Source organism: Halichoeres trimaculatus, unplaced genomic scaffold (genome assembly GCF_033239565.1).
Source record: "Halichoeres trimaculatus isolate MK-OKI-2021-1 unplaced genomic scaffold, fHalTri1.1 fHalTri1_scaffold_19, whole genome shotgun sequence".
Taxonomy (NCBI): Eukaryota; Metazoa; Chordata; class Actinopteri; order Labriformes; family Labridae; genus Halichoeres; species Halichoeres trimaculatus.
In genome coordinates, this window is record NW_027437197.1 from 11,608,407 (window position 1) to 11,634,077 (window position 25,671).

The window sequence follows — 25,671 nt, forward strand, 5'->3', positions numbered from 1 at the left end:
TGATATGAATTTCATTACAAAGTTATAGAAGATTGAAGTTTGTTCTTTATACATCAGCTTGAGGAGGCAATTATACCATAAATGTTAGAATATATATTTATTCTCTTTTTGTGAGAGGGGTGGATTGATGTGTGCCAAACTGTGATTTTAAATGACTTTCCTTTGGAGTTCTATCAGGAGCAGTGCTGTTCCTGTGTGTTCTGTTAGCAGTTCCTTATCACAGCATCAAATGTTGCAACTATTCACAGCTTCCCTCAAAGGCAGTCAGCCTGCTCTGCCAGATTTTACAAATTTATTTGTTGCAGACTTTTCTGGACACATTGAGTCATAAATCTAACAAAGAAAGTGTCTCCAGTCATTTGGAATGATTTATGCTGGAGATATGGAGTTTGGATGTTGAGTTTTAGGTGTTAGGTAGAGTGTGTGTGTGTGGTTGTGTGTCTGTGTGTGTGTGTGTGTGCCCAGTGTCTTGTGACAGCACAGACTGATGGTTCCAGTTCACTGAAGACTGTACTGAATAATTCATGACCTTTCACTGCAGCAGTTTGTCAGTAGAGTTCCTCTCATTTGTTGCGTTTTCTTGATTTGTATTTTCTGTCTTATTTCACCCTATGTTTATCTCTATTTTGAAAATGTCATTTTTCCCTCCTTATTTGTGACTGACTTCACTGAAGCTGTGGGTCTCAGCTGGTCCTCTCCTTGTCTTTTCTCATGTATAATACAGGGAAGACTCTTAGTGCGGTCTAATTAAATCGTATCTCTGTTGTCAAAGGGAACGGGATCTGATGTGGTTTCGAAGCCTCTTTTGTTGAGACCCTTATCTCAGATTGCTCAGTTACTCTAAGCAAGCACACAGAAAGGTAGGGGGAGGGAGAGTAAGATAAAACTGTTTCCTTTTAACTATGATTTACATCTTCTTTTGTATCACTGAGCTGTCTGAAATACTTGATCCTGATAGGTCAAAACTTTGTATCAATGGCATTTCATTCTTGACAGCAAAACAAGAGACAACCTAACCAACCATTATGCTACATCAGTGGATTCTATGGAAGGAGTCTGGCACATTGTATCTTTGCTTGTTGAGGAAAAGACAATAAGTTTGGGTGTATGATCAAATTGTGATAATTTAAATAATTTGAATAGTTGTGATGCTTGCCTCCTTAATCTTAAAAAAGAAGGACTTCTTTCTGTAGCGGTAACATAAATCATTTCTTGATCAACAAAATAATCTTTTTGTGTTAACTTGCTCATGTCTTAGGTTGGTAGTCTGCTAACGAGTAGCTTAATGTACAGTAAGCAGTTAAACAATGGAGGAGCACCAAATATTACACTTTAGGCTCCAAGATACTTCAAACTTCTCTCTGCTGATCTCCTATTCCCTCCCCTGTGTTAGCTAACCCAGTTGATCCGTGCTGTTTTCTAATCCTTCTTGGTTTCAGTGATGAGTGCTCTGGCAAGAAAATTAAAGTTGTTAGCCAAGAGAAACCCAGCTCTACTTTACCCCTGCCTGCTGTGTAATATACCTAAACAGAAAATTGAAACTCATCAGTTGATGGAGAGAGGGATTTTCTCAGTTGTTCTTTCATCTATTCACAGGTATTTGTTATGGCTACTTCTAATTTTATAGCAGTGACATTTTTATGGATCAGATCCATGAAGTCTGTCAGCTTTTCATACCGATGTTACCAATTTTGCCTCTGTGCAGGGGCGCGTCCAGACTATCAGAATGGGGTGTCATGGTAGGGGTGACCAGGGTGTACATTTATACAAATTATCACCATTATTTCTTTAACTTCACTCTCTACTTTAACAAGTATGAGTAACTAAGATTGTTTAACCATTATATATATATATATATATATATATATATATATATATATATATATATATATATATATATATATATATATATATATGATTTTAGTATAAACATGTAGTATGTGCGTCAGCCATTCTAATAAATTCAAAGTATTTTTTTGTGTCAGGGGGGTGGGGGGCTGAGTGGCTCCCCCACAGTTTCAAAAAGTCCTGGGGGAAACCCTTGATCTCTGAGTAGATTCTAACACCTGGAGCTGGGTTAAGTTTTTATAAGTCATGGAGGAGAGAAGTGAGACTTCGCTGATTGAAGATGCGCTTTCTGACCTGTCCAGTTTACAGGAAGCAGTCTTTGAATCTGAGCCAGACTTTTTATTTGGAAGGAGGCAAGATGACATAGTCAGTAAACATAGTTTAATCCTAATTTTTTTCAAATTTCTTAATCCTAAACAGCAGGATGTGGCAGGTATTGAAGACCAATTGTCTCTTGGGGAAATGTAGAAAGAGGCGATGTTTTGCCCTTAATTGCCTGTATTACTAAATCATTGTTCTTTTTTCTCCTCTATGTGTTTCCAGATGAGGGTTACTACCAAAGTGGAAGGTTTCAGTTTGAAATCGATGTCCCTGAAGCCTATAACATGGTGGTAAGTGCCCCAGTTTTCTCCTTGTGTTTTATCTAGGGAATCGGTTTGTGTGTGTTTATGTTACCTGCCTGTGAATTTCTGCTGTCAATGTCAGGTGATAGTTTCCTGGTCTTAATAAATAACAACCCTACTGGGCTTGCTGTCAGACTGTGGTCTGTTCTGACTACCCTGTTATTTTGTGCATGGATCAGTCTGGCACAGAGACATAATGCTGTTAAGTTAGTAACTGTAGGCACAGACTAAAACTCATTTAAGAATTTAATGTTGAGGTGCTTTGATCCTGTGTGTTTTTCCTCCTAGGCAGTATATTCTTTCCATCTTTCTCCTCCTCTTGTGTTCATCCATTAATTCTTCTCTGCAGGCTTTATCTCACCTTGCCAGCGTGTGCTAGCCTTTGAATCCGTCTTCTGTTTGTGCATGTTCTTATCGCTGCACACGTATTTATGTACACTCTGTGTCGTAATGTCTCTCATTTCACATTTAAACAAACACACTGTTTCCCAACATGCAGCAATCCCTTGCAGTTTGTGATGCCTGCTGAAGAATGATAAATAATGAACATTCATCATGAAATGTTAATCTGTTCATAAAGTTCTGTCAAGCAGCGTTCAGGTGGAAAATTGTTCCTGTGAAGGGTCTTAGGGGGAAAGAGGTGTGATAAGTTTTATTAAATTTTGGAAGGGGCTCTGTTATCACTCTTCTTACCTTTGATAAAGTCAAGTTACATTCATAATGAAGTTAAATTGCAAAACGCTGCTTCAGCAAGCGGGGGGGATGATACTCATGACGCTGCCAGTAATCATGAAGAGCAATTATAACAGCAGGGGAGTCTTATTTTCATACCTTTTAGCCTGCAAATTACATCAACTGGCAAGGGCTGTCTACATCCTGGTTGCATTGTGCAGCAGTGTGTTCTCAGACTGTAAGAAAGCCCCTCACTGAGTAGCTGCCAAGCGCTGAAAACCCTGTAAAGAAAAAATGGAGTCTATTTAAAGCAACTTGTATTACAGATGGACTGACAGCTGTGCTAAGTATCAGAGAAATCCGGCATTAGTGCTAAAATAACCATTGATGATTTTTTTTGTACTTTTAGTAATACGGCTGTCCCTTACTTCTGAGCAATATTTTATAATTTAAAAAAAACAAAGTTTTTCATAAAGTCAGGTTGCTTTAAATTGTTGAAATAATTCATGCAAAAGGGGCCTGGACCAAGCATTGAGTGCATATTGATGAGCAGACCTCCCAGAAGGCCAAGATTTCTTTTTTAAAAAACATTTTTCACTGGTCTTATGAAATGTTCTTTGTTTTTCAGATACTGAATTTTTGGCTTTAACCAACTTTAAGTCATTTTCATAATTAAATGAAATAAAAAGCACACAGAATAAAATATTCCACTCAATGTAGTTAATCTATATAATAGTTGAGTTTCACTTTTTAAATTAAACTCCATTAACTTTTGTACAGTATTTCAATGTTGTGTATCATTGAAAACACCATTGATGTGTTTTTGAAAGCATCTCCCCAGAATACCTTCAACAAAGTAAGGACAAGGTTAACTTGAGTAAGATCCTCAACCCGTTTGAAAATTCTGTACCTTTAGAAAATTCTGTTTAAAGAAACAGTGTTTGATATTCAAGTACTTTGCAAAAAGCTCATTCGTCGGTTTTTCAGTTATTTAGTGTAAAATCTCTTACAACATCAAGTTGGAATCTTTGTCCTTAATAATAAGTACTACATGTTAAAAGCCGGTGAGGTAAATTATTTATGCAGCATCATCAAAGGCACACTTGTTTATCACTCACTCAGTCTTTCTCTCCCTTGTAAATGTCCAGCCTCCAAAAGTGAGATGTCTGACCAGAATATGGCATCCTAACATCACAGAGAATGGAGAGATTTGTTTAAGGTAATGTGGCTTACACCTTCAAAAGAAGAATTTGGGAAAATACTCTCAAGCAGCAGAAATTTATCCACTCTCAAAATCGAAAAGTTTGATGGAAAACTGAATATAATGACTGTTTTTCCCCCCACTTTTTTTTCCTTGCAGCTTATTGCGAGAACATTCTATTGACGGCACAGGCTGGGCTCCTACAAGAACATTAAAGGTAAATAAATATGTGTTAATATAGTAATGTATTTATTATAGCTGTCAGCCAGATTTCGAGATTATATCTACTTCTGCTTTTTCTAAGAACACAAGCATGTTTCACAATATGTATTGTGCTCTTTCTTTCAATTCTGGATGGTTGCGAGACCATTTCAAGCCAGCCTGTGTTTTAGCAACCCTTTTGTTTCAAATTGAGGGTTTGGATAGTTATTACAGCACTTACAAACACTCTGCCTTAGAATAAAAAGCAGCATCATGTTCTTTCAATCAAATGTCACAAAAACAAAGCAGCAGTCACACATCGTCGTCCATGTGTGTAGGCTTCTGTGTTGGAAAAGATTAATCTTCAGTGCAGAAATACAATCAAGGCTTTTGTCTTCACAGAGTGGGGCATTTAGAGCACAAATATCTGAGCATTACACTCTAAAATGACACCTTCAGATTCCTTTTCCTTTCCTATCTTAAACTGACAAATAGGTGCTTCAAGACACACTGCCAAGTGCTGTTGAAAACACTGTGAAATCCTCTTAGGACACAATGAATAATCTTCTGCAGAGCAGTGTTAGATAAAATTTACAACAAAAGGCTTTTCAGCTGCACATAAAAGAGTGCCTTGACTTCTGAAGTTTTACCCTTCTCTCACCATTTGTGAGAAGTTTGTGAAGAATAAAGCAAGGACGTCCTCTGCTATCCCTATTCAAGATTTTTACAGAAATTATACCCTACAGAAACTTTGAAACTGAGGGCTTGATTCACAGAAGAACTGTGTGAGTTTTGCTCTCGTGCAGAGAGAAGTGAGGTTGTACGAGGGAATTTCCAGAAGGGTATCGCAGCCCACTAAGTTTCCTTGTCAAGAAACTAGCCCGAAAACCAGACTGGATGCTGGGCTGTCATCTGCCACAGATGAGGCCAGGTCCACCATGTAATTAAGCTAATCTCAGCGAGCTTCGACCAAAGCACATGCTCCCTTTAGAAACGTGGTAAATAAGTGCATATCGCTTGTAACTGCCTTTATTGATGGAGATATAATCTCTTCCAGAGGTGTTGGATGGCCCTCCTTCCCTTAGTATCAGATTAACAAGTTTAAAGAGCCATCTGGTAAATCCTTGAATAGCTTTTTTGTTTTCTGCCAACATTGCTCTTGAGATTGTTGTCAGGATTTCGATCATCCTTCTGAGTTTACCTCCTACCTTTATGGGTTTGTAACTCTTTTCTTTACCTTATTTCTTGGGCTGTTTTGCACATAAGTGGGTCTGCTCCCTCTGTTTTTCAGAGAAAGGTACTGTATGCTGCTGTTCCTTCTTGTGCAGATCGAAGAACATATTCTGCATAATGAAAAATCATTCTGTAGCATATTTTTTCATTTTTATTGCAATGACACATTTCAAGACAACACAGCAATGAATGCATCATGTTTCACTTGGCATCACTTCATTTACATGATACACAGAGGATAAATGTCTTTGCAGGGAAAACATGGCTGAAAAAGATTATTTCATACCTATTACCTTTAATTGAGCTAAATGGCCCGATGTAACTACATTCTGTCTGTGAAGAGATCCAATATAATCCCATTTTAAAACATTGGGAATTGCATTTTGAACAATCTCAGCCTGCTGAATCCACTCCTGATCTGTGTTTTGCTGCAGTAGAAGGTGCACGGACAGAAAAGGTTAGCTGACATACAAGGCTTCTTCTTCTTTGCTTTTCCTTTATCTGTGTCCTGTTCCTGGGTGGGCAGCAATCAGTTGAAATAACAACTACTGCTCCCTACTTAGTTAGGACAAACTAATTATACAATATTATAAAGTTTACCCATTTCGAGCATCATAAACAGTCCTTTTTTTAAAAAAAGAAAAAAAGGATGTCATTTCCAGTTTTTCTAACAGTCCGAGTTTCCATAAGAACTGTGAGAGTTAAAAGTTTTAAGGTAACACATGGGCTTAATTACTCTATAGCCCCAGTCGACCAAGAATTCCCACTCCAGTATCCAAAATTGTTAAACACTTGAGTTTATGTAAGTACTGTTTCTGTCAGGCCTAGTCTAAAAATAGAAAAACCACTTCATTTTTGGGTCATTTTAATTAATTTGACTGATAATTGCTTCGATGATAGAACTCGCTTGAGGGGGCAAAATTAATCAGCCAAAATGATTTGTTTTGAGTTAAACTGTGGAGCACTTTGGGGCACTTTAGTATTTTCAAATGAGAATCATTGATCATTCACAAGCTGTTTCATGTGAGCTGACTTTTTAAAGGGCAAAACCTCCAAACTTTAGCTTAATAATGTAATGATGTGCCATCCTGAAAGTGGTATAAAATCTGTGACGAATGAATCTGCCCCAGCTAAGACATTCTTATTTAACAAATGACCGTCAACAGCAAAGAGCTTCCAGCATTCTCCCAAGATGAACAACAGGGTTATTTGGGTTTTTGTTTAACAGGCTTTCACAAATTCTCCCCACAGACATGAAGAGGTAAGACACAAATGGCATCCAATGCTTTCAGACCAAGGAGAGGGAAAAGTTTCACCTTATGCTAACTTTTGATAAAGTAACAATTATACCTTTTAAGATGCAATTGTAATCACTTGCAAATATCAAACATAATTCAACTTCCAAAAACTTTAACCCCATTTTCTAATATAAACAGTATCATAATACAAGACACTGGAGGGTATATCATCTCACTGTTTTCTTGTTGCAGTATGTGTTTTGTTTGCCTGTACACTGTGAGGTGAGGAAAGGAACAGTAGAACCCTGTCTTTCTCTCCTGCCATTGTCACACCTTTTGCAGCCAATGTGGCAGTGAAGTGACAGGCATGTAGAAGCCATTTCATCACCTGCACTGTGAGATATGGAGTGGGAACCTTTGTTTTCCCCATAATATTGAAGCTGGAGGCTATGCACTTGCATACAGAATCCAAAATAAGCTCCCTGCTCTCTATTACTGATATTTGCTATTTATTGCTATGCATCACCACTGGGTCATGTCTGGTATAGTTGTTTTGAAAACAGAGGGAGCACATCGAAAAAAAAAAATGAAAACGCAAAACAAAACAAAAATACAAAACTTTATTTTGAAGAAATTCCTCAACAGATACTGAGTTAAGATGTATATTTCTGTGTAAGTGACACCTGTTGACCTTGTTAAATTTCAAGGTGTGCACAGTGTTAGCGTTTGTTGCAAGGACAATAATGAAGAGGTTACTCCAATGTCCAATGCAGTTCCAGGCAGTCAGAAAGAAAAGATGAGGAGGTGAGGAGCTACATAACACTACAAAAACTGAAATCTTTGCATGTGATTACATCTAATTTACAGTAAAATTGTCCTTTAAGCCTTAAAATAAACCAATTACCACCTAGCAAGTCCAGAAACATTTCTTATTTCAAGATATTAAAAGACAAAATGACACCTGAATTGCTTAGTTACATGAAAAGGAATAATTTTTATACACTTCACTTGCGTGAGATTGCTAGAGACTCTTGAGCTGCGTTTCCACCAAGCAGTTAGGGTCAGTTCAGTACGGTTTGGGACGGTTTGGTACAGATAAGCCTGATCCTGTTTGCGTTTCCACAGCAAACTGTGCCCTCTTGTGGTAGGCGGCGTGTAAGCCAGATCCCGGAAGCTGCAATTGTTGAACAATAGCGCGACGACATAGCAGCTTACCCCACTATTAAATCCAACAAAGAAGAAAAACGCGACACAGTAAACAAAGAGCATGAATGGAAGACATGCAGCATTTCGTCCTCTCTGTGATTGTCACGTAGCTCTCTGTTACAAAGTGCAATCAAGCTTTGTTTTCAGAGAACCGCCAGGAGAAATACAGCCGCTGTCGGGGTAAGTGACGATTCTTCTGACCAATCAACGGTCTGCAGTGTGTTGCTCCACCTTCCGAGAGTGGATCGGTTCAGTCGGGCACCCATACGAAAGGGTCCCAAAAAAGTAGGTCGGCTCGTCTCGGTTTTTAAGGATCTGTCCCGAGATGAGTCAGTGGAAACACTGCAAAAAGCGCGCCGTACCGAGACAAACAGAACTGCTTGGTGGAAACGCGGCTTTGGATAGAGGTGTCCCAGTCCGATATTGATATCAGTCCGATATCAGCAAAAAAAAGTATCAGTATCGTATCGGAATGCATCTAAAACCTCCGATATAAGCAGTTTCTGTTACCCATTGGTTAATAATAAACGGGTCAGTTTTTACTGTTGCTGACTACTGTTCTTTGTTTGAATAATATCACTTAATCTAACTTGCATATCACATTCTAACATGACAGACATACTACAAAATAAGTAATAAAAGTATGCATGTTTAATGCTGATATCGTATTGGATTAATATCGGTATCCGCCACTACTCAATGCTGCAGTATCGGTATCGTATCAGAAGTGAAAATGTAATATCGGGACATCCCTACTCTTGGAAATGCTCTTGAGATTTAACCAGGTGTGAATAGCTGTGCTTAGAGCTGTCCACTTGAGATCAGGTCAACCATGTTACTACTGTTCTATCTTAGCTGGCATTAAAGAGTAATACAGATACCAGTGTCACAGTTTTTGATAGATGTTGTAAAACAGGGTTAATTTTCTACAGCTGTGTTGCTCTGGCACAGACTGCCTGCTGCATACCAGAGAAATGTATACACACACATAGCATTTCTTACATAATGCACTTCAGCCTCCTCTGTATATTCTTGATGTTCTCAATCCTTCAGATTCTTTCTGTGTTCCTCAATTCTAAGAAGGCACAGCAAGGAAAGTAGCTTTGCATGTTGATTAGGTGGTTATCCATTTCTATGTTACTTTTGTTGAAGGAATAATAACCAACTTGAACAAAATCGTGCTGCTATCACAGATTACATACAACTGGCATGAATTAATTTCTTATGTTTTATACATGTATTTATGTATCTTCCCACTTAAAGCTGAGATGAAAGCACAGCAAGCTTTGGGCAGCTTACAGCTTAGACATTGGGTGGGGGTGGGGGGATTGCTGAGCTTGAGAAATTGTCCCAGAAACTTTTTTTTCTCAGCGAGTGTCACTGTAGGTGCAAAAAAAATGTGTGAGGAAAAGGTAAGAGCAAAAGCTGTGAGTCAGAGAGGATTGTGTTAGTGTTTGAGTGGGTGATGATGTCCCTCTTTGCTGGTCACCACTTGTCTCCTCTTCAGCCCACACGCACTCCCACACACACACTGTATCATGCAAAATACCTTTACAACGGTGACTTCTGTGGTCATTTCAACTCTAATCTCATCTGCACAGCGTTGAATACAAAACACAAGTTTAGGAACAAAACAGTTAGTTTGATCATTTGCAAGTTTTTGTTTCTTTCTGATTTTTCAATACAGAAGGACTTAAAACAAGGACAGGGACAAGCCAAGATTTTCTAAATTTAATTCTTTAACCACATCATTGTGGAAAACGTTTTACTTTTTCCGGCTCATTCAAATATCCAAGGTCCAAAGCTTCTTTTCATTATGTAAATGAAATAAAAATACAAGTGTTCAATGAAGAAACAGAATTGAATGGATCCCCAGAAAGCATTAACACAAAATTGTCAATCAGTGGAAAGCTAACAGTTTTTTGTAGCAGCTTCCAGTGAATAACAGCTCCCATTTTCAGTCATCTGTTCTATTTCTTCGCCATATCCCTGCTGGAAGTTTCCTCTAAGTAAAGCGTGTGTGATAATGAAGGCTGTAATCTGCTGTGATAAAAGGTCATTATGACGCTGCCTCTATTTTCAAACACAGGGCTGTCAGACGTGCTCTGGGGTCTTAGGCTGCATGTTTGAGCTGTTTAGGAGAAGATTCAGTGATTTTACAATTCAATACACAATATTTTCCTCATAGGGCATGTGTATGAAGACTTTCATTATTGTCTATTAGCTGTGGTTAAAGTTTACTGCTATGCTTCTATACAGTTGTACAATAAACACGAGAGAAAAACCTCAAGCACCTGACTAAATTTGCATGCTGTGGCAAGTGATTTTTCACCCTAACCTTGTTCTTACAAAGTTCATCTTTTTGCATCTTTTACTTTCCTTACTTATTTACATCTCTTTGGAACTAGTGTTGAACAAGTGTTGAAGTTTTTTAACAAGACAGAATCAGACCTTTGCCTGGAGGGGTTGAGTTTTATCTCAGTAGCTGTTTACAGCTCATTAGGAATAAGTTTGCAGCATCAACAAATAGATAAACCGACTCAAAAATTAAGGTTTAGGCATGGGTTCAGTGTTGATGCAACTGTCACAAGAATATTGAACATATTGGCTTTTGCAATGTGGTATGAATCCTTCTGAATTTCCAGTTTGAACAGTCTTTAAATATACATGTTGATCTCCATTGCGCACTGTTTTTGTCCTTTAATTGTGAATCTTAACTGTAACAATATTTTTCATCTGGGTGACTGTTCTTTTTCTTTTTTGCTCTCTTCAGGATGTCGTGTGGGGTCTGAACTCCTTATTCACTGTAAGTTTGGCTTCTTTACCTAAGTAATGTGTTTTTTGTTAAAAAGACAGAACTACACTGCAAAACCTTGATATTTAGAATACAAAAATATTCCTGGATTACTTTTAAAGAGTTAAAAAATCTAATTGCCAAGTTTTTTTTAAATAAGCCATAAGTCTTATTTCAAGAAACTTGACAATTAGTTAACACCAGGTTTTTTTTCTTTTTCTCAGACATTAAATCTTGCTTAGATTTAGTTTTTGCAGTGAACTTTAACTCCATGAACTTCAAAGTGAAGTTAGATCATTTGAATATGTTAAGTCCTTGTGGAAATGCAAAGTAGCTGGTTCTGGTTGTTTTCTGGTGACTTCTCCCACAAGAATACTTTAAGTCTTTATCTTTGTTTAAATTTAGAGTGAATGTTTCTATTCATTTAGTCAAGAGAATATTTAGTCGAAGAAATGCTCAAAGAACTTAGTCTTGAGAATAAGAATAAAAATATTCTTTCAGAAATCAGAAAAATTCTTGAATATTTAACTGCCAGGTCAGACAAAGAAAAATGGTGCAAGCATAGGCACAATGAATGACATTGAGATTCAAAGTTAGTAGCTTCAAGTCTCCATAATAATTGATGGATCTCAAACTATCACAACTTGATAACTCAAGCTTGCATGAACAAATTATTGATTGCTATTTAGAAACTTCCTCAGGTCAGAACTCTGTTCATGATGCTAATGGTGATGTTAATCTGCACTGAAGTGTGGTTCTGCCCTGAATCCTACCTCTTAATCTGGAAACAACCTCTCAGGCCACCCTCCTTTTTATCTCTCCACAAACTCTTTTCGTCTTTTAGTGCTCAGCATCTCCAACAGAGCTGCATAATTAGATCTTTTTGTTTGCTGCAGTTGCAGAATTTGGGGTGACATTGCAGAGAGAAAATTGTGCTGAAATGGGAGGTTAAGCTATTTTTTATTGGAAAACAGAATTTGAACTGCAAAAAAAAAGTCAGACTCTGACAAGTTTTCCAATACAGTGAGCAAGCATTTGAGATATGGCCAAAATCAATTGTGTCTTCTCTTCTTCAACCTCAGGTCTTTATTTGCTTTGTCTTTGCCTTTCCTTCAGGACCTTTTGAACTTTGACGACCCGTTGAATATCGATGCTGCAGAACATCATCTGAGAGACAAGGTGAGACTTTTTAATTCCTACATAGTTTCAGTTCAAACAGAAACTCTGTTCAGTGCCATGCAGATGATTTAATCATGAAGTCCCCTGTGGAGTTTGGGAGCCTGCACAGAAAATCTATTTGAAAAAGATTCCTGATTGCTGCAGTAATTCCATTTCCTGCTGCAGCTTTCAGTGACTTCTTGCCTCTGTAGGTGGGATTACGTGATAATCAGTTGAGAGTGCTCTAATCTGGTATGGTGGGTTGAAGACAAAGAGCACACAGCTGCCTTTCCGAGCAGTGAGTGGCTGTTGTGTTACAGTGAAGGGCTGTATGTGGAGCAGGTGCAAACTGTAAAGTGTTTTAAAAAAGAAAAAGAACTCCCTGATGTTTGTGTGTGTGGGTGGTTGTGTATGTACTGTATTTGCACACATCTGCATTCCTTGGTGACTTTGTAAATGTGCTTTTTCAAACTTTTAACTCTGCTTTTACTTCACAGAGGACTCTCCACTTGGGTTTCTGCATAAACAATGACAGACGTTAAGATGGCATGGTAGCTGTCGAATGCCAGCCTTCCTCCGAGCTATAAAACATTAGCGCTGTTTCACAAAAATTGGCACCCTGTTTAATTGAAAGCTGATGCCTTACTCCCTCAGTTCCTTAGTGCTGTATCTCCTTCACTAACTTCTGTCTTATGCATCATTTCCCTTTGCAGACAGCTCTTTATCATCACATCACATGGTGTAAAAAAGCAGTAAGAAACTGAAAAGGTCAGGATTTTGCTTTTAGTAATTGCTTCCCAGATTGTTAACTGTGCTAGCCCATTTTTTATAGGAAGTGCAATGTTCTATCAGCCACTCTGAACACATTTAAGTCAATGCTCTAGCATCTCCCAGCCTCAGTATGAGTCAATTTTTGCTGGCCTGGGCAGGAAGAGTGGCATGAGAACAGCATTTTATATCCGCTTCATTTCATAATAAAACTCAGTATACACTCCTAACAGTTTAACAGATCAGATATACTCTTAGATTATGTACTTATTGTTGAAATCCACAAAAATGTGACATATCCATGAACATATATCCACAAACTTTGTCAGAAGGTAAAACCACAACAAAGTAGAGCATATCTATTGTTATTAAAAACCTATAACCTGCTGAAAACTAAACTCTAGTTATGCAGCATACTCCCCAATGATAAGCATACAAAAATCAAAGAATGATAGCCAAATTAGCAGTATTTCAACCACAGAAAACTACTGCAACCTGTTGCTTGTATGCTATCTCCTGGCTGCTCTCAGCTGTGCTGGGCTCCAAGCATGCTTCTTGTGTTGCAGGGAGTCAGCCTTCAGACAGTGCAAAGCAATGAGACCACGGACAGTGCTGTTAGGAATTGTTTGGAACGAGTTAAGAGAACCATTTTCAAGCATTATATTTGACCTTTGACATTTTGCAAACACCCATTCCCATGATGCATTGGGGTGTGCCCTGCAGTGTGTGATAATGGCTCCCATGTGACCCCATTAGGTGTGAAAGCATTTTCCAGTTTTTGTGAGGGGGGGAGAATGAAAAAAGTGTGTTTGAATGATTGCTGCTTTTTGGCAGAGGTTACAGTTGTTTTGATGATTCAGTAGATTATAGGATGACAGTGTCAATTTGGAGCTTTTCATGAAGTAAAAGCAAAGAGGTCCTTGTCTTTTGGTGTCAGAAATGAACATTAATGGTTCAGGCTGGGCCTACACTGTGCAATTATATAAAAGTCATGGTGAAGTGACATTGACATTGTCCACAAAGTTAGTGTTTCCTGTGGACAACTTGCCAAGAGGACAAAAGAGGTTGAAAAGTGACTTTTAAAGTTTTACAGTATTTTCCTTGCTTTTGCAAAAACCCTCAAGTAGGGACTTACTTAAGGAATCTTTGTTTTTTACACTCTATGCTGACGCTTGTCACAACACATAATTGCATCTATCCATGCCGCACTTAGACTGCCTGTCATTTTAAACAGGGATCATAAAAAAATCGGAACTTGTGAAATTATCATCTTCTTTAACCAGGTTAGGTGGTGATCGGCTCTCATGCCTTCTTGTGAACTGTAAGCTAAATGGAGTAAACATTGTTCTAGCTTCAAAATGTGGCTCAGTATCAGCATTCCGTCCTATAGCTTTTTTGGTGTTTGCTGCATTTTCTTGACCTAGTATCTTGTGCAAATGGATAAGTCGCTGTTGCTTGTTTATACGTTAACAGTCAAAGCACACTTTTTTATTACACCATGAGACCACAGCTGTGTTGCAGCCGGAAAGCAACTTGAAAAAGCTATTTAGTTTTATAGAACTGACAGAAAATTAGGGTCTTTTGAAAAATTTGTTCTATACCTATATACTTGTTTTTTTCACTCTTTAAGAATTAGGCTGGAGTTCCATTGAGGTAATTTTTCCCAAGGGTAAATTGCTTATTTCCTTTCCTATCCAAGGCAACAGGGTAGGAAATGTACAAAATTTACTAACCTCACATAACTGGATTCTGGTAAATTACTGTTTAACCTCTAAATACAGAATCTGAATCTATCCTGGTTAATGTTTTATGTTTCATATGTTTTATCAAGCATATAATTTTTTCATTCCACTATAATGTGATGAATGAAAATTTTAACCAAAGGGGACCCATGAAGGCAAACAAACCCTCGTCATTTTGCTTGTGTGTGTGTGCCATGGAAGTAAATTTTCTTTATACCTCTGTGCTGCCTCACTGATCTGTTGTGATTCTCTGGGCTTCCAACAACTGAAAACACAAAGCCATCCATCCATGACCCACTCCCACAGAGTCCCTGCCTGCTGCAATCAACTTCCGCAGCGAGTGGGAAGAACTGAGGGAGTGTGTGTCTCTGCATATGTGTGTATGCTTCTGTGCCTGGATGTGTATGTGTAAAAGTTTTTCAAGTGGAACTCCGTTTGTGGCTGCGCTCTGAATACATTTCCTGGTTGAAGTGGCTGAAAGGGAGGCATCCACACGGGGAAATTTAAGAGTGTGTGTTCCAGCGTGTGGCATATTTGCAGAGATTATCAGCCCAGCTCATCTGTAAAACATGAGTTATTTTTAGGGGTGCACGATATTTTTCGCCAATATCCGATGTGCCGATATATTGAAACCCCTTTTGGCCGATACCCATAATCAAAAGTTTGTTTTTTTTCCACTGTAAAGACAGCTAAGTCTATCCTGTACTGGCATTTATATGTTACTCATATTGTGACGGTCTTATTTGTTTAAGAAACACACATAAAACAAGACAAAAAACAATTGATTTTACAATAAATAAGAAATGCATTATTTTTTCAAACTCAAGACATTCAGTATTGAAATAAAGAAAATAATTTCTTTGGATCACATGAACTTTAAATGTACAATGCATTTTTAAACATAACCGAGTTGCATTTGATTATTTTAGAGCTACTGTAACAATCTGGTGACAGACACAGAGCTCTGCAGTGCAAATAAATGAAGTGTAACATTTTATTTAAGGAGCTTATTTTTCAGATGGAAAATAATAATAATCCTAACTGAACAGCACCTTATCGGCAGAAATTTTCATATCTGCCGATACTGATAAACATGTTTTTAAGCTTTTATCAGCCGATACCGATATTGTGCCGATAATATCGTGCATCCCTAGTAATTTTGTTTTTTCTGTGAAGCTGCACCTACACCTGTGTATCCAACAGGTAATAATTGACTTTATAAACAGGCTAACTAGGCTAACTAACTAGGCTTGAACTTTATCTGTGTTCATATTGAATTCAGATATCTCCTGTTCTGCTCATGCTAACATCGGACTAGAAAGCCTTTTTGTTGGTTTAAAGAATTCACTGACAGACAACAGATTACTTTGTAGTACCTGATCAATCATCTCTGTCGACATGACAACGTTAGAAAAGAGGGTCTGTGCTAGACAATGCTTGAGTGTGTCTACTGTTTCTTTCCAACCATTCTCTTCTCATTCTGTCATTCTGTCAACAACACATCACGAAGACATGGAATTTTTTTGCACAAGCTTTTCAAACTTTTCTTGTCTCATCTTTCCATCCTGCTGCACCAACTTGATACTCCTTTTATGAGTCGTCATTATTTGTCTCCTGTTCCTTACATTGAACCAGGCAGCTCACTACACCAAAGTTCACTCAGCAGCTCTCAGTGAGGTGAATGACAAACAAATTAATTTCTCTCAGGGACAGGCTTCGTGGTAATGTTTATGAAAATTATGTCTGAGAAAGATGCAAATTACGCAGGCAGGTGAGGCTTATAGTTACTTGTTGTCATCACAGTCTTCTCTTAGTCTTTCTCTGTTCTGTTGCTGCAAGTTTCAATCTAGGATCCAGTGGTATCAAGAGACATCTTTGTGGCAGCTCCGTTGCCTTTATGGTTTGATTGATAATAGCCCTGTGTTAAGGACCTTGAGTTACAGCTTCACATTTTTATTGACTGCAGTACTGTGTTTGTAAAGCTTTTTATTACCATCCCTTTCAATGTGTAATGAGAATTTCAATGAAAAAAAGTCTGTTTTGGCATTCTGTGAATCCCATTTTTCTCTTCTTCATCCCGTTTTGTCCTCCCGTGTTCAGACCTCTCATTCTGTCCTACAGTCTGTTTAATTTACATATCCCTGGGCGTTCCAGGGCTTAGTTTTACATTTTTAGCACATTTAAGAGTAACAGTATGTACCCACAGGGTTTCATTTGTGTCCTCTTCCCCTGACAGCAATACCTGCGCTGGATCGCTGGCAGAGAGGAAAGTTAATTGCCTTTCACAGTTGAAAGAGAGCCAGAATATTGTAAGCTTCATCCTAACAGTGTTTTAATCAACTGCAGGGTAAACTTGGCATCTTCAGTCCAATGAACGGCAGAGTAATATGCAGTCTCAGCCAGTTTCTGCTCCAAGAGAGGAATGAGGAAGATAGTGAGAAAATAGGATACAGAGCAAAGTGAATCTTTGAATCACCCTTAAAACAGTAATTTCATAGTTTCAGACTTTCACAGTGTTTTCATTTTGACACCCAACCCCTGAGTTTAAAGATTATAAAGAGTTACAGAGTTATTTAAGCCGCTGATCTTTCAAAGTGTGTCCAATCAGCTTATTACAAACTTAAACATGAATAGAGGATCTGGGAGATTTCAATGGCTGAATGGCTGAACGTTTTACTCATTTTCCTCACAGTGTACTCAAGCACCTCACTGTGCTGCTGTTGGACACTTGTCCATGAGGGAGAAATCCCTCAGCAGCAATTGGCCAATCCATCATCTCTCAGTGGACCGACACTCATACTGCTGTCATCACTGCTGGAGTTTTTGTCGCTGGCAGCTTTTCAGAATTCTTGTCCGTCATCTGTCTTTCTATCTGCACACACACACACACCATGCCCCTTTCCCATCCACCCCATGTCCTCCTCCTCCCTCTGACTCGTGTTTTTTCTCACGTCCGCTGTTTCTCGCTCATGCACAGAAGCCCCAGAAATGCAAGCATGACCCACTGAGGTTGTGGCATAAATCAGTTCACTGATGTCAGAGTGGGACACTTGGATGTGAAATTTCAGTTTGTGGTGCGGAACATGGGAAGCATGCCAGTATTTAATAGCTTAGACCATGGTGATGATGGATGGATGGAGCTAACAAGTAAAGCAGAGGAGCAGAGAGAGGAACTGAGAGGGGAAGAAAGAAGTTTGCAAAAATTTGAAACTAAAGCTAGTCCAGCTAATTCCATCTTTTCCGGCGTTTTTAAAATTTAAAAATGTCCTTTTTTTTCACAAACTGTTACCAAATGAACATCATTAACTTTTTTAAAGCCACAGTTCCAGTGGACTCCACAAAACTGAATGAGCTACACTTGCATTTTTTGCTAATTTCTATGGTTCAGATTAAAATTAGTTTCAGAGTTACAAAGAAGATGTACACACAAGTAACTCAGTTCAAAAACAGTTAGACTTTAAAGGCTTTAAATGATTTCCATTTCAAGCCTCTTTCCAAGAGATGTTAAAGAGCCAACAAAAAGGAGAAGGAGTAAAGTTGACTCAGAGCATGACCTGCTGGGATGCACTCACAAGAGAAGGGTTGGTAGGGTGACCAAGTGGAGGTTATAGGCTGGCTGGCTTGATGGATGGATGGTGGGTGGAGATGGAAAGAAGCCAAGCAAATGGAGCTGGGAGTACACATGGGTTAGAGGGATGTGAACAAGTGAAGGCATCTGGTTTGGTTGATTTATACACGAGAAGAAATCTTGTTCTCAAACAATCAGGTCTGTGTAGTTTCAATGCTTGTGTTTATTGTTTTCGGCGCCTTATATCAGATATGTCAGATTATTTTGTTTCTCCTCTTCTTTTCTGAAATCCGACTAACCTTACTGATCCCACTCTCATAATCTCCCTTTTCTGTCTCCAATCCAGGAGGACTTTCGGAATAAGGTTCAAGAATACATCAAGCACTACGCCAGATGATAAGAGCATCGGCTTCATACGCCAGCCTGCACCAACCAACCAAACTGCTCTACCTTGCCTCTGCTTACCTTGGCCAACTCTCCCACGTGTGTGAATTAACAGCTGACTCTTTGACTCTTACCACTCCCCTCCTCTTGACACGGCTCTGCCCATGACCTGCTGTTCACCTTACTGCAATAAACTCCACATGAAGGAACAAAATTTAAAAAAAGAAGAAAAAATTACATTTGAGGAAGGGCTTGCATACAAAAGAAAATTGTGCTTTAATTATACTAATCAATGAGTGTTACGGAGACCACAATGTCTGTTCATTGTGGGGGATTACTGAAGGACACTGCCTCACAGGGGTGTCTCAGAGCTGGACAGAAACAAGCCATGGCAACTCATGGCAAGGGTTGAGATCGAGTGATTCACCAGCGGGGGGAATGGAAAAAAAAAAAAGGAAATGACATTCAGATGTCTGAAAAATGGATGATTCAAGAGATGGAATATCTGCTGTTATCAGTTCTCTGTTCCAGTGCCTGCCATGTTTGTGTCGCTAAAGAGAAAATGCATGAGTCCACAGGGAATCACACACAAACAAACACACACATACACACACACACAGCGTAACATGTAGTGAAAGGTTAACACAAACATACACAGGTTGCTGGACACTTTGAAACACACTGAAGCAGAGCCTCCAGCCCCACTAGACAGCATGTGAATGACCACATTGTCTCGTTCTGTGTTCATTCTCCTTGCATGTGCGCACACAGAAATCTGAAACTCGGTGTGTGTTTTTCATCTTCAGTGGGAGACGTTCAACGACTGACACCACAGCCAAGTTTATTGAACTGTTTAGTTATACCTCTGAGTCCATGTTCCCCTTCTCTTTACTGTCATTTTGTCCCTTCTTCCATTTTTCACAAACAAAAAACACTTTCACTGATGGAGAGGTTGATTCATTCTTTCAGTTTATTCATAAAGCATTGTAACATTGACACATTTTCACACTGCAGGAAGCAATGACCGCAAGGTTTAATGGCCTCACAAGATTTAATTCAGCAAGAAATATACTGATTTTTTGCATGGTGCAAATGTAACTCAAATTGAATCCACCACAAGCACTACATGTTCATAAAAAGATCCAAATGACAACGTTAACCCCAAAGTCAGTAATCTCCTGCATTTGTGCCCCCCTTTTCGCTCAATCAGGCTTTACAGGAAATTTTAGCTCTTTGTTTAACTGTCCTCCCACCACTTTATTGTTCTGGTTCACTGGGATATTACCATTTTCGGCCATAACAGACAAGAACGGCTCCCAGAACCAATCATGTGCCCAGTACTGAACAGCAGGCAGACAGTTAGAGATAAGCTGGGAAGCATAGAGTATAAACGCCAGTCTTTTTTCAGCACTGAGTGGAGTCCCCCCATAAAAGACTTAACAGTGGTATTGTATTTTTAAGGTGGACTAAATCACAACACAAGGCGACAACTTAGGCCATCCCTTGTTGCTACCCAGACAACCTTAAATATGATTGGCTATTTTCCCCATCAGAGCCAAGACTTCCCTAAAAAAAAAACTGATTGCCTTAATCTATGTTTGATGCAAATTCACTATGAATTTGGGCTAACAGAACACAATTCCTGTGCTCTCCATCTGAAATGAATGTAAACACCTTCAAATACCCTTAAATATTACAGTTTGAACTTTAACCTTGCAGTCATTGTCTCATGAAGCTGCGGTTCATAATAGAATAAATTTTACTCTCCTAATTTTATTTCTGCGCATTTTTACTCCCTGTCATGCTGATACCTTGAGGAGGTATCCCAAGCTAACATGCTAAGTAGTTCTTTTTTTGTTGGCAGTTCCCATTCTCTATCTCTCTTTGTGTGTCTGGATGGTTTGTTTTTGCTGCCTGAATGTGTTCTGAAAAGCGAAAAGCAGAGGTTCATAAACACATAGTGATTGCCAAGTATCGAGCTAATAGGCTAGCGAGGTAAAGAGTCTACCAGTAAGCTAGCTAGTTGGCAGGTTTGGTCCTTCTAAAAAAGTCTGACTTCCTGTTGGCTAACTGAGGCTAATTCCCTGCCTTTTAGCATGCCAGCTTGTCAGAAAACATCTGGGCCTATCTGTGCTGCTATGCTATCGCTAAAATACTTGGGTAGAGGTTTGAGAACACTGAACCTCAACAAAAGTCAATTAATCAAATAACATCAAGCCGTCTTTTTGAACCTCTGCTGCTGTTGTTAAAACTGGCCATAAAATTCTGTTTGTTTAATTTATGTATGTGTGTGTGTGCCCATCTATCATACACTGAGGGTGTATTGTGTAGGTGTGCGTGTGTGGGTGTGTGTGGGTGTCTTTTGCTTGGCCCTGGGTAGCATTGTGCCTCCAGTTGGAGTTGTATCTCTGAAAATCACGACTGGTCTCACTCCATTCAGCTTTCTGTTTCACGTGTCTGCATGAGGCAAAGTCTATGTGATCCGCCAGTGGTGCATTTTACTAAGGATGTCACAAAATGTAGTTTTATGTTCGAGGTGTGTGTGTGAGGGAGTGTGTGTGTGTGTGTGTAAAAGTTGAAATTTTGTGCTTGTTGAGTGCGTGTATGATGTGTTGAAATGATGTGACTTGTTAGCATGCTCTGGTTCCCTTTAACCCCTTTTTTGTTAATCTGGCCCAGGGGTAAACAGCTCAGATTATTCTTGTTTTCTCAGAGAAAGGAAGCAGAACACAGAAGACACTGGATTCCACCAAAATAAAGGACCTAACAATGTTACAAATACCAGGAATACTGAAGTAATAAGTGAATGTGGGTGCTCCATGGCATTTTCAAACATGGTGTTGGTCCAATAAAGCTTTGAGGCTTGCTGTGAGAGTTGATTGCCATGATTGTAGTTGCATCCTGGATATTGTAGTCCAATACTCTGTACTGATTCTTAGCCTTACTTGTACACCGGCTTTAGCTTTCCATTGGACTTGCTGCAACATGTCCTTTATTTTGCAAGTAAGCAGTGTTTTTTGTTTGCCAGGATGTGTTTGGAAAATGTCTCTGCTTGGGCTAACTCCATCTTTGGGCCAGAGGAGGAGATTAACAGCCTGTTCTTCAAATCCTCAACCGTTACTTTCTCAGATTGTATATTCATTTTTTTAAGATATATTAAAGAGGATATCAATGAAACTTGTGTGCCTTGTTTCTTTTTATATAATTTCAAACATATCAACAACAGTTGTCTTCATCATTACTGGTTGATTTTATTTAAGTGGTCCCAGCAATTTTCTAAAGGCCTGTAAAAACCAATATTGTTCAAAATCCTCCATATGACAGGCAGGACTATTGATGAGGAAGGACATCTGCTGCATATGTTTAGTATGGATTGATTTATTGAGTACAGCAGACGACCTTTCAATGGACCAAACTCCCTGATCAGCATTCTGTCCCTTTTCTCTCTGGGGATATTTCAAAATAGGATGTAAATGCTTCTTTCAGCAAACAAGGATCCAGAATCATCAATCACTAAAAAGTAACCAAGCCAGGCTTTCTGCCACCACTGCAAAGGAAGAGGTAGACTCTGTGATATATCAGTTAATTTGGCCAAGGTGTGAGAAAAAAAATGTCCCAGAAATGATGACCCGTGCAGAGTTTATGACAGTTTTTTTTTTATTGTATTACCACTTATTAACCAAATATTATCTCTTACCTAAACTGCAAGAAAAAGCCCGAGTGGTGCCTTTGGGTCTGCTGTTTGCCTAAGACCTAAAACCTGCACTTGGAGGATGTAATGGACCAAGTAATAACAGTATTTACATTGCAGTGGAAAACGCTGCCCAGAAAAGGACACATAGGCTTTAAGATGTTATTGTGACCACTTTCCTACGCCTGGATGACTGAAAAGATTGCATTTATCGGAGAGGCATATATCAGCTGCCATCGTCAGACAATAACAGATGATGGCAGTAAAGTAATAATGGCTTTAATGTTCCTGTTTGAAGATAGGAACTGTTTTGTTTTGTTGTAGCTCTCCTAACATTTAGACAACTTCCCTTGCTCCATGCTCCTCCCTATAAATTTGTAAAAACTGCTTGTACAGACATGATCTACATGAACCGGCACTTGCAAACACACTTGGCCCTGACGTCCTGGGGTCTTCTGCCATTTATCACTGCAGCACAGTGCCACCTGACACCGTAAGCTGGGTTTTTGGTGTTGATAAATAAATAAATATAAACATGCAGACCAAATGTAAACAACACATGCATCTCTGTTCTCTCCCATACCAAAAAAAAAAAAAGAATCCAAAGTACCACCCTACGTTTGCATGCTTTTGTCCATTTTATTTCGACCTGTCTATTTTGATTTCATTATTTTACCATACATTACAGTAAAGAAGGGCTTTGTGTCCTATTCTACAATTATCCAAAGGAAAAAGCTTAATTTTTTAGGCCTCACTTTTAAAAAGCTGTCGTGGCATTCATCTTTTTTTTTTTTATTTATTTTTTTTTTTTAACTAAAGGGGTTTCTTTACACACATATTAGCTTTTAGCTCCATAGTTGTTGCCTTCACTCATAGTTCAATTTTTTTTGGTAAGAATCTCAATAATTCAATCATTTTCATCACATACATTTTTAGGAGACAACTTGCTGCTGGTTTATTCATTTGTTCTTCCTGAATGATTTGTGTAGCTCCACAGTGACTGGCCAAGTGTAGTCCATGTGCCTGCATGCTTGATTGCACATCATGTGTCCCTCTGCTGCCAACCACTGACACAGTGATGTAGAAGAAGACACACACACATACACACACCATGGCTACATCTGCCAGTCACCCCACACACCCAGCAGATTTAGTGGGAGGCACAATCATACTATGCACTGGCCCTTTAGGCTATGCTACCATCTGATTGTTCTGTGTGTGTGTGTGTGTGTGTGTGTGTGTGTGTGTGTGTGTGTGTGTGTGTGTGTGTGTGTGTGTGTGTGTGTGTGTGTGTGTGTGTGTGTGTGTGTTTCCAGTGACAGCTGACAGCCACAGCCAGGTAATGAGATGGTTGAGTACCACAAATCATACCTCTTCAACTTGTTTTAATGTCCTTGTCACATCTCACTGACCTGCCGAAGAAAAAAAACACACTTTTAATCAACCAGTCCTTAGCTTGCTTTGAGAATTTGTAAGAACATTTTTCCTCTTTTATTAAAAGCCTCTAGGAGAAAGTGTTGTGAATATAATGAGGAGCAACAGAAATCATATCCCTACGGAGGCTCTGTTGACAGCACACCTGCCGGGGATATTAAGCCGGAGATTAATGGGTTTAAGTGATGGGTCATTTGTCACACAAATTGGCTGCCTGGGAGCTGATGTTGATCGGTAAAAAGAGGATAAAGTCAAAGTCTGAATCTCAATATGGCTTCTTTCTGTTTCTATTCGTGTCCATATCAAATCTCCTGCAGCTGTGAACTAAAATATGTTATGTACTGACAAGAATCTGAAGAGACATGAAGTTTGAAAAACGTAAGAACATGAGATAAACCGATACGTAAAAGTCAGACATTATGTATCTGCAGATGGAAGCTCTATTAATCTGTTTAATGTCTTTAACTCATTCACCAAGATGTCTAGCTGTCTCCTTTCGTATCTTATGATTCATCTCTTGAGTCATATCCTCCCTTGATCTCACGGGGTGATCAGAGAGAAGAAATTCATGATGGAAATGTGTATTTGTGGGATTTCTCTTGGGTTAACAGGTTCAGGTTTGTTTCAGGTAATATTTGATGAAATGAGCAGTGATCAAACAGCTTTATGTTTCTTTTCTACAGATATTTTTTATCTCTGCTGTTGTGCTTGACCCTTTACATAACAAATAGCTTTGCATTTGTCAATAACACTATTTGATAAGTCTGTTTTATTGCATCTGCTCGCATTATTACAGTTCGAAGTAGAATCAGCTTGGCAGCCAACTTGGCAGCTACCGATGGAAGTCCTTATAGTGAATATTATGTCTTTTGTGATTCTGAATGGCCATTGAAAGGGGATAATAAACAGGTGTGCACTAATCCTGTTCGTGACGCCAATGTGTAGGGGATGTCCCAGATGCAAACACACATATATGAATGATGAGACGACAGAATCAACTTGGCAGCCTTTGCGGGTTTATGGAATTGACACAGCTCACACAGCTTTCATGGTAGATGCACGGACAGACTCTCTCTCCTCGGCTTCGAACATATATCTTTTTGGAAGGTTTCAGTGATGTCATCAGGTCTGGCCAGAACTCACCTCAGCTAAAATCTCACAAATGTCATATGAAATGGATATCTATATGTTTGGCCTTTAAATATACCCTTACAATAGCAGCTGTTTTCTGTACTTATCACATGTTTTGAGACTGGATTGTAATTTTAAAGCTTTTAGATTGTCCAGTCATGGTGTAAAAGCTCTTGGTTATGTCCACATGCCTAAATGTGGCGAGTTGCTGTCATGTGATTGGGTGTTTAGATACATGAGTAAATGAGCAGTTTAACAGGTGTACCTTATTAAGTGGCAGGTGAGTGTAGCTTAGTTCACTTTCAGTTTGCTGCTAAACAGGAAGTGATCTGGACCACTCATTTGGCAGAAACTGTCTTTGGACATAACATGGACACAAGATGGACATATTTGTGCCCGTAAACCCTCATTTTTTTGCTTTCAGTTCCTTACCAAAGCTTAAAAAAAGCCCTCCTTTAAGCTGTTTCCCGGAGAAGACCCTTTTTCATTGCTGTCACATTTAACCTTCAGTACTCTAGTGTGAGGGTGTGAAAGAAGGACAGAAGTCTCCAGACAGAAAGGTCAGAGTGCAGAGCAGAAATGCCACTGGTTGCTAATTGGCTGGTATTGTGTTCTCTGTATCAGTCTACACCTTATTTGTTGCACATTTATAAAACCAGAGCTGTGGGAAAACATCACTTCTTCATATTTTTCTACAGTTTGCTCTTTGCTTTAAGTTTGTGAAATATGATGATCTACTGACAGCTCATGGGAATGTTTCGCTTTTAAGTTGATAACCA

At 38.9% G+C, this 25,671-nt stretch overlaps 1 protein-coding gene across 1 annotated transcript in view; it reads left to right on the forward strand.

The window, feature by feature from the left end:
- ube2f (ubiquitin-conjugating enzyme E2F (putative)) overlaps positions 1-21,813 on the forward strand; it is a 31,772-nt gene extending 9,959 nt beyond the window's left edge. Inside the window, exons 5-10 of the mRNA XM_074694402.1 lie at positions 2,392-2,459; positions 4,292-4,362; positions 4,504-4,561; positions 10,996-11,028; positions 12,133-12,195; positions 18,599-21,813. Coding sequence (XP_074550503.1) covers positions 2,392-2,459; positions 4,292-4,362; positions 4,504-4,561; positions 10,996-11,028; positions 12,133-12,195; positions 18,599-18,649 — 344 coding nt within the window. The 3' untranslated portion in view covers positions 18,650-21,813. The remainder of the gene's footprint in view (positions 1-2,391; positions 2,460-4,291; positions 4,363-4,503; positions 4,562-10,995; positions 11,029-12,132; positions 12,196-18,598) is intronic.
- Positions 21,814-25,671: the final 3,858 nt, after the last annotated feature.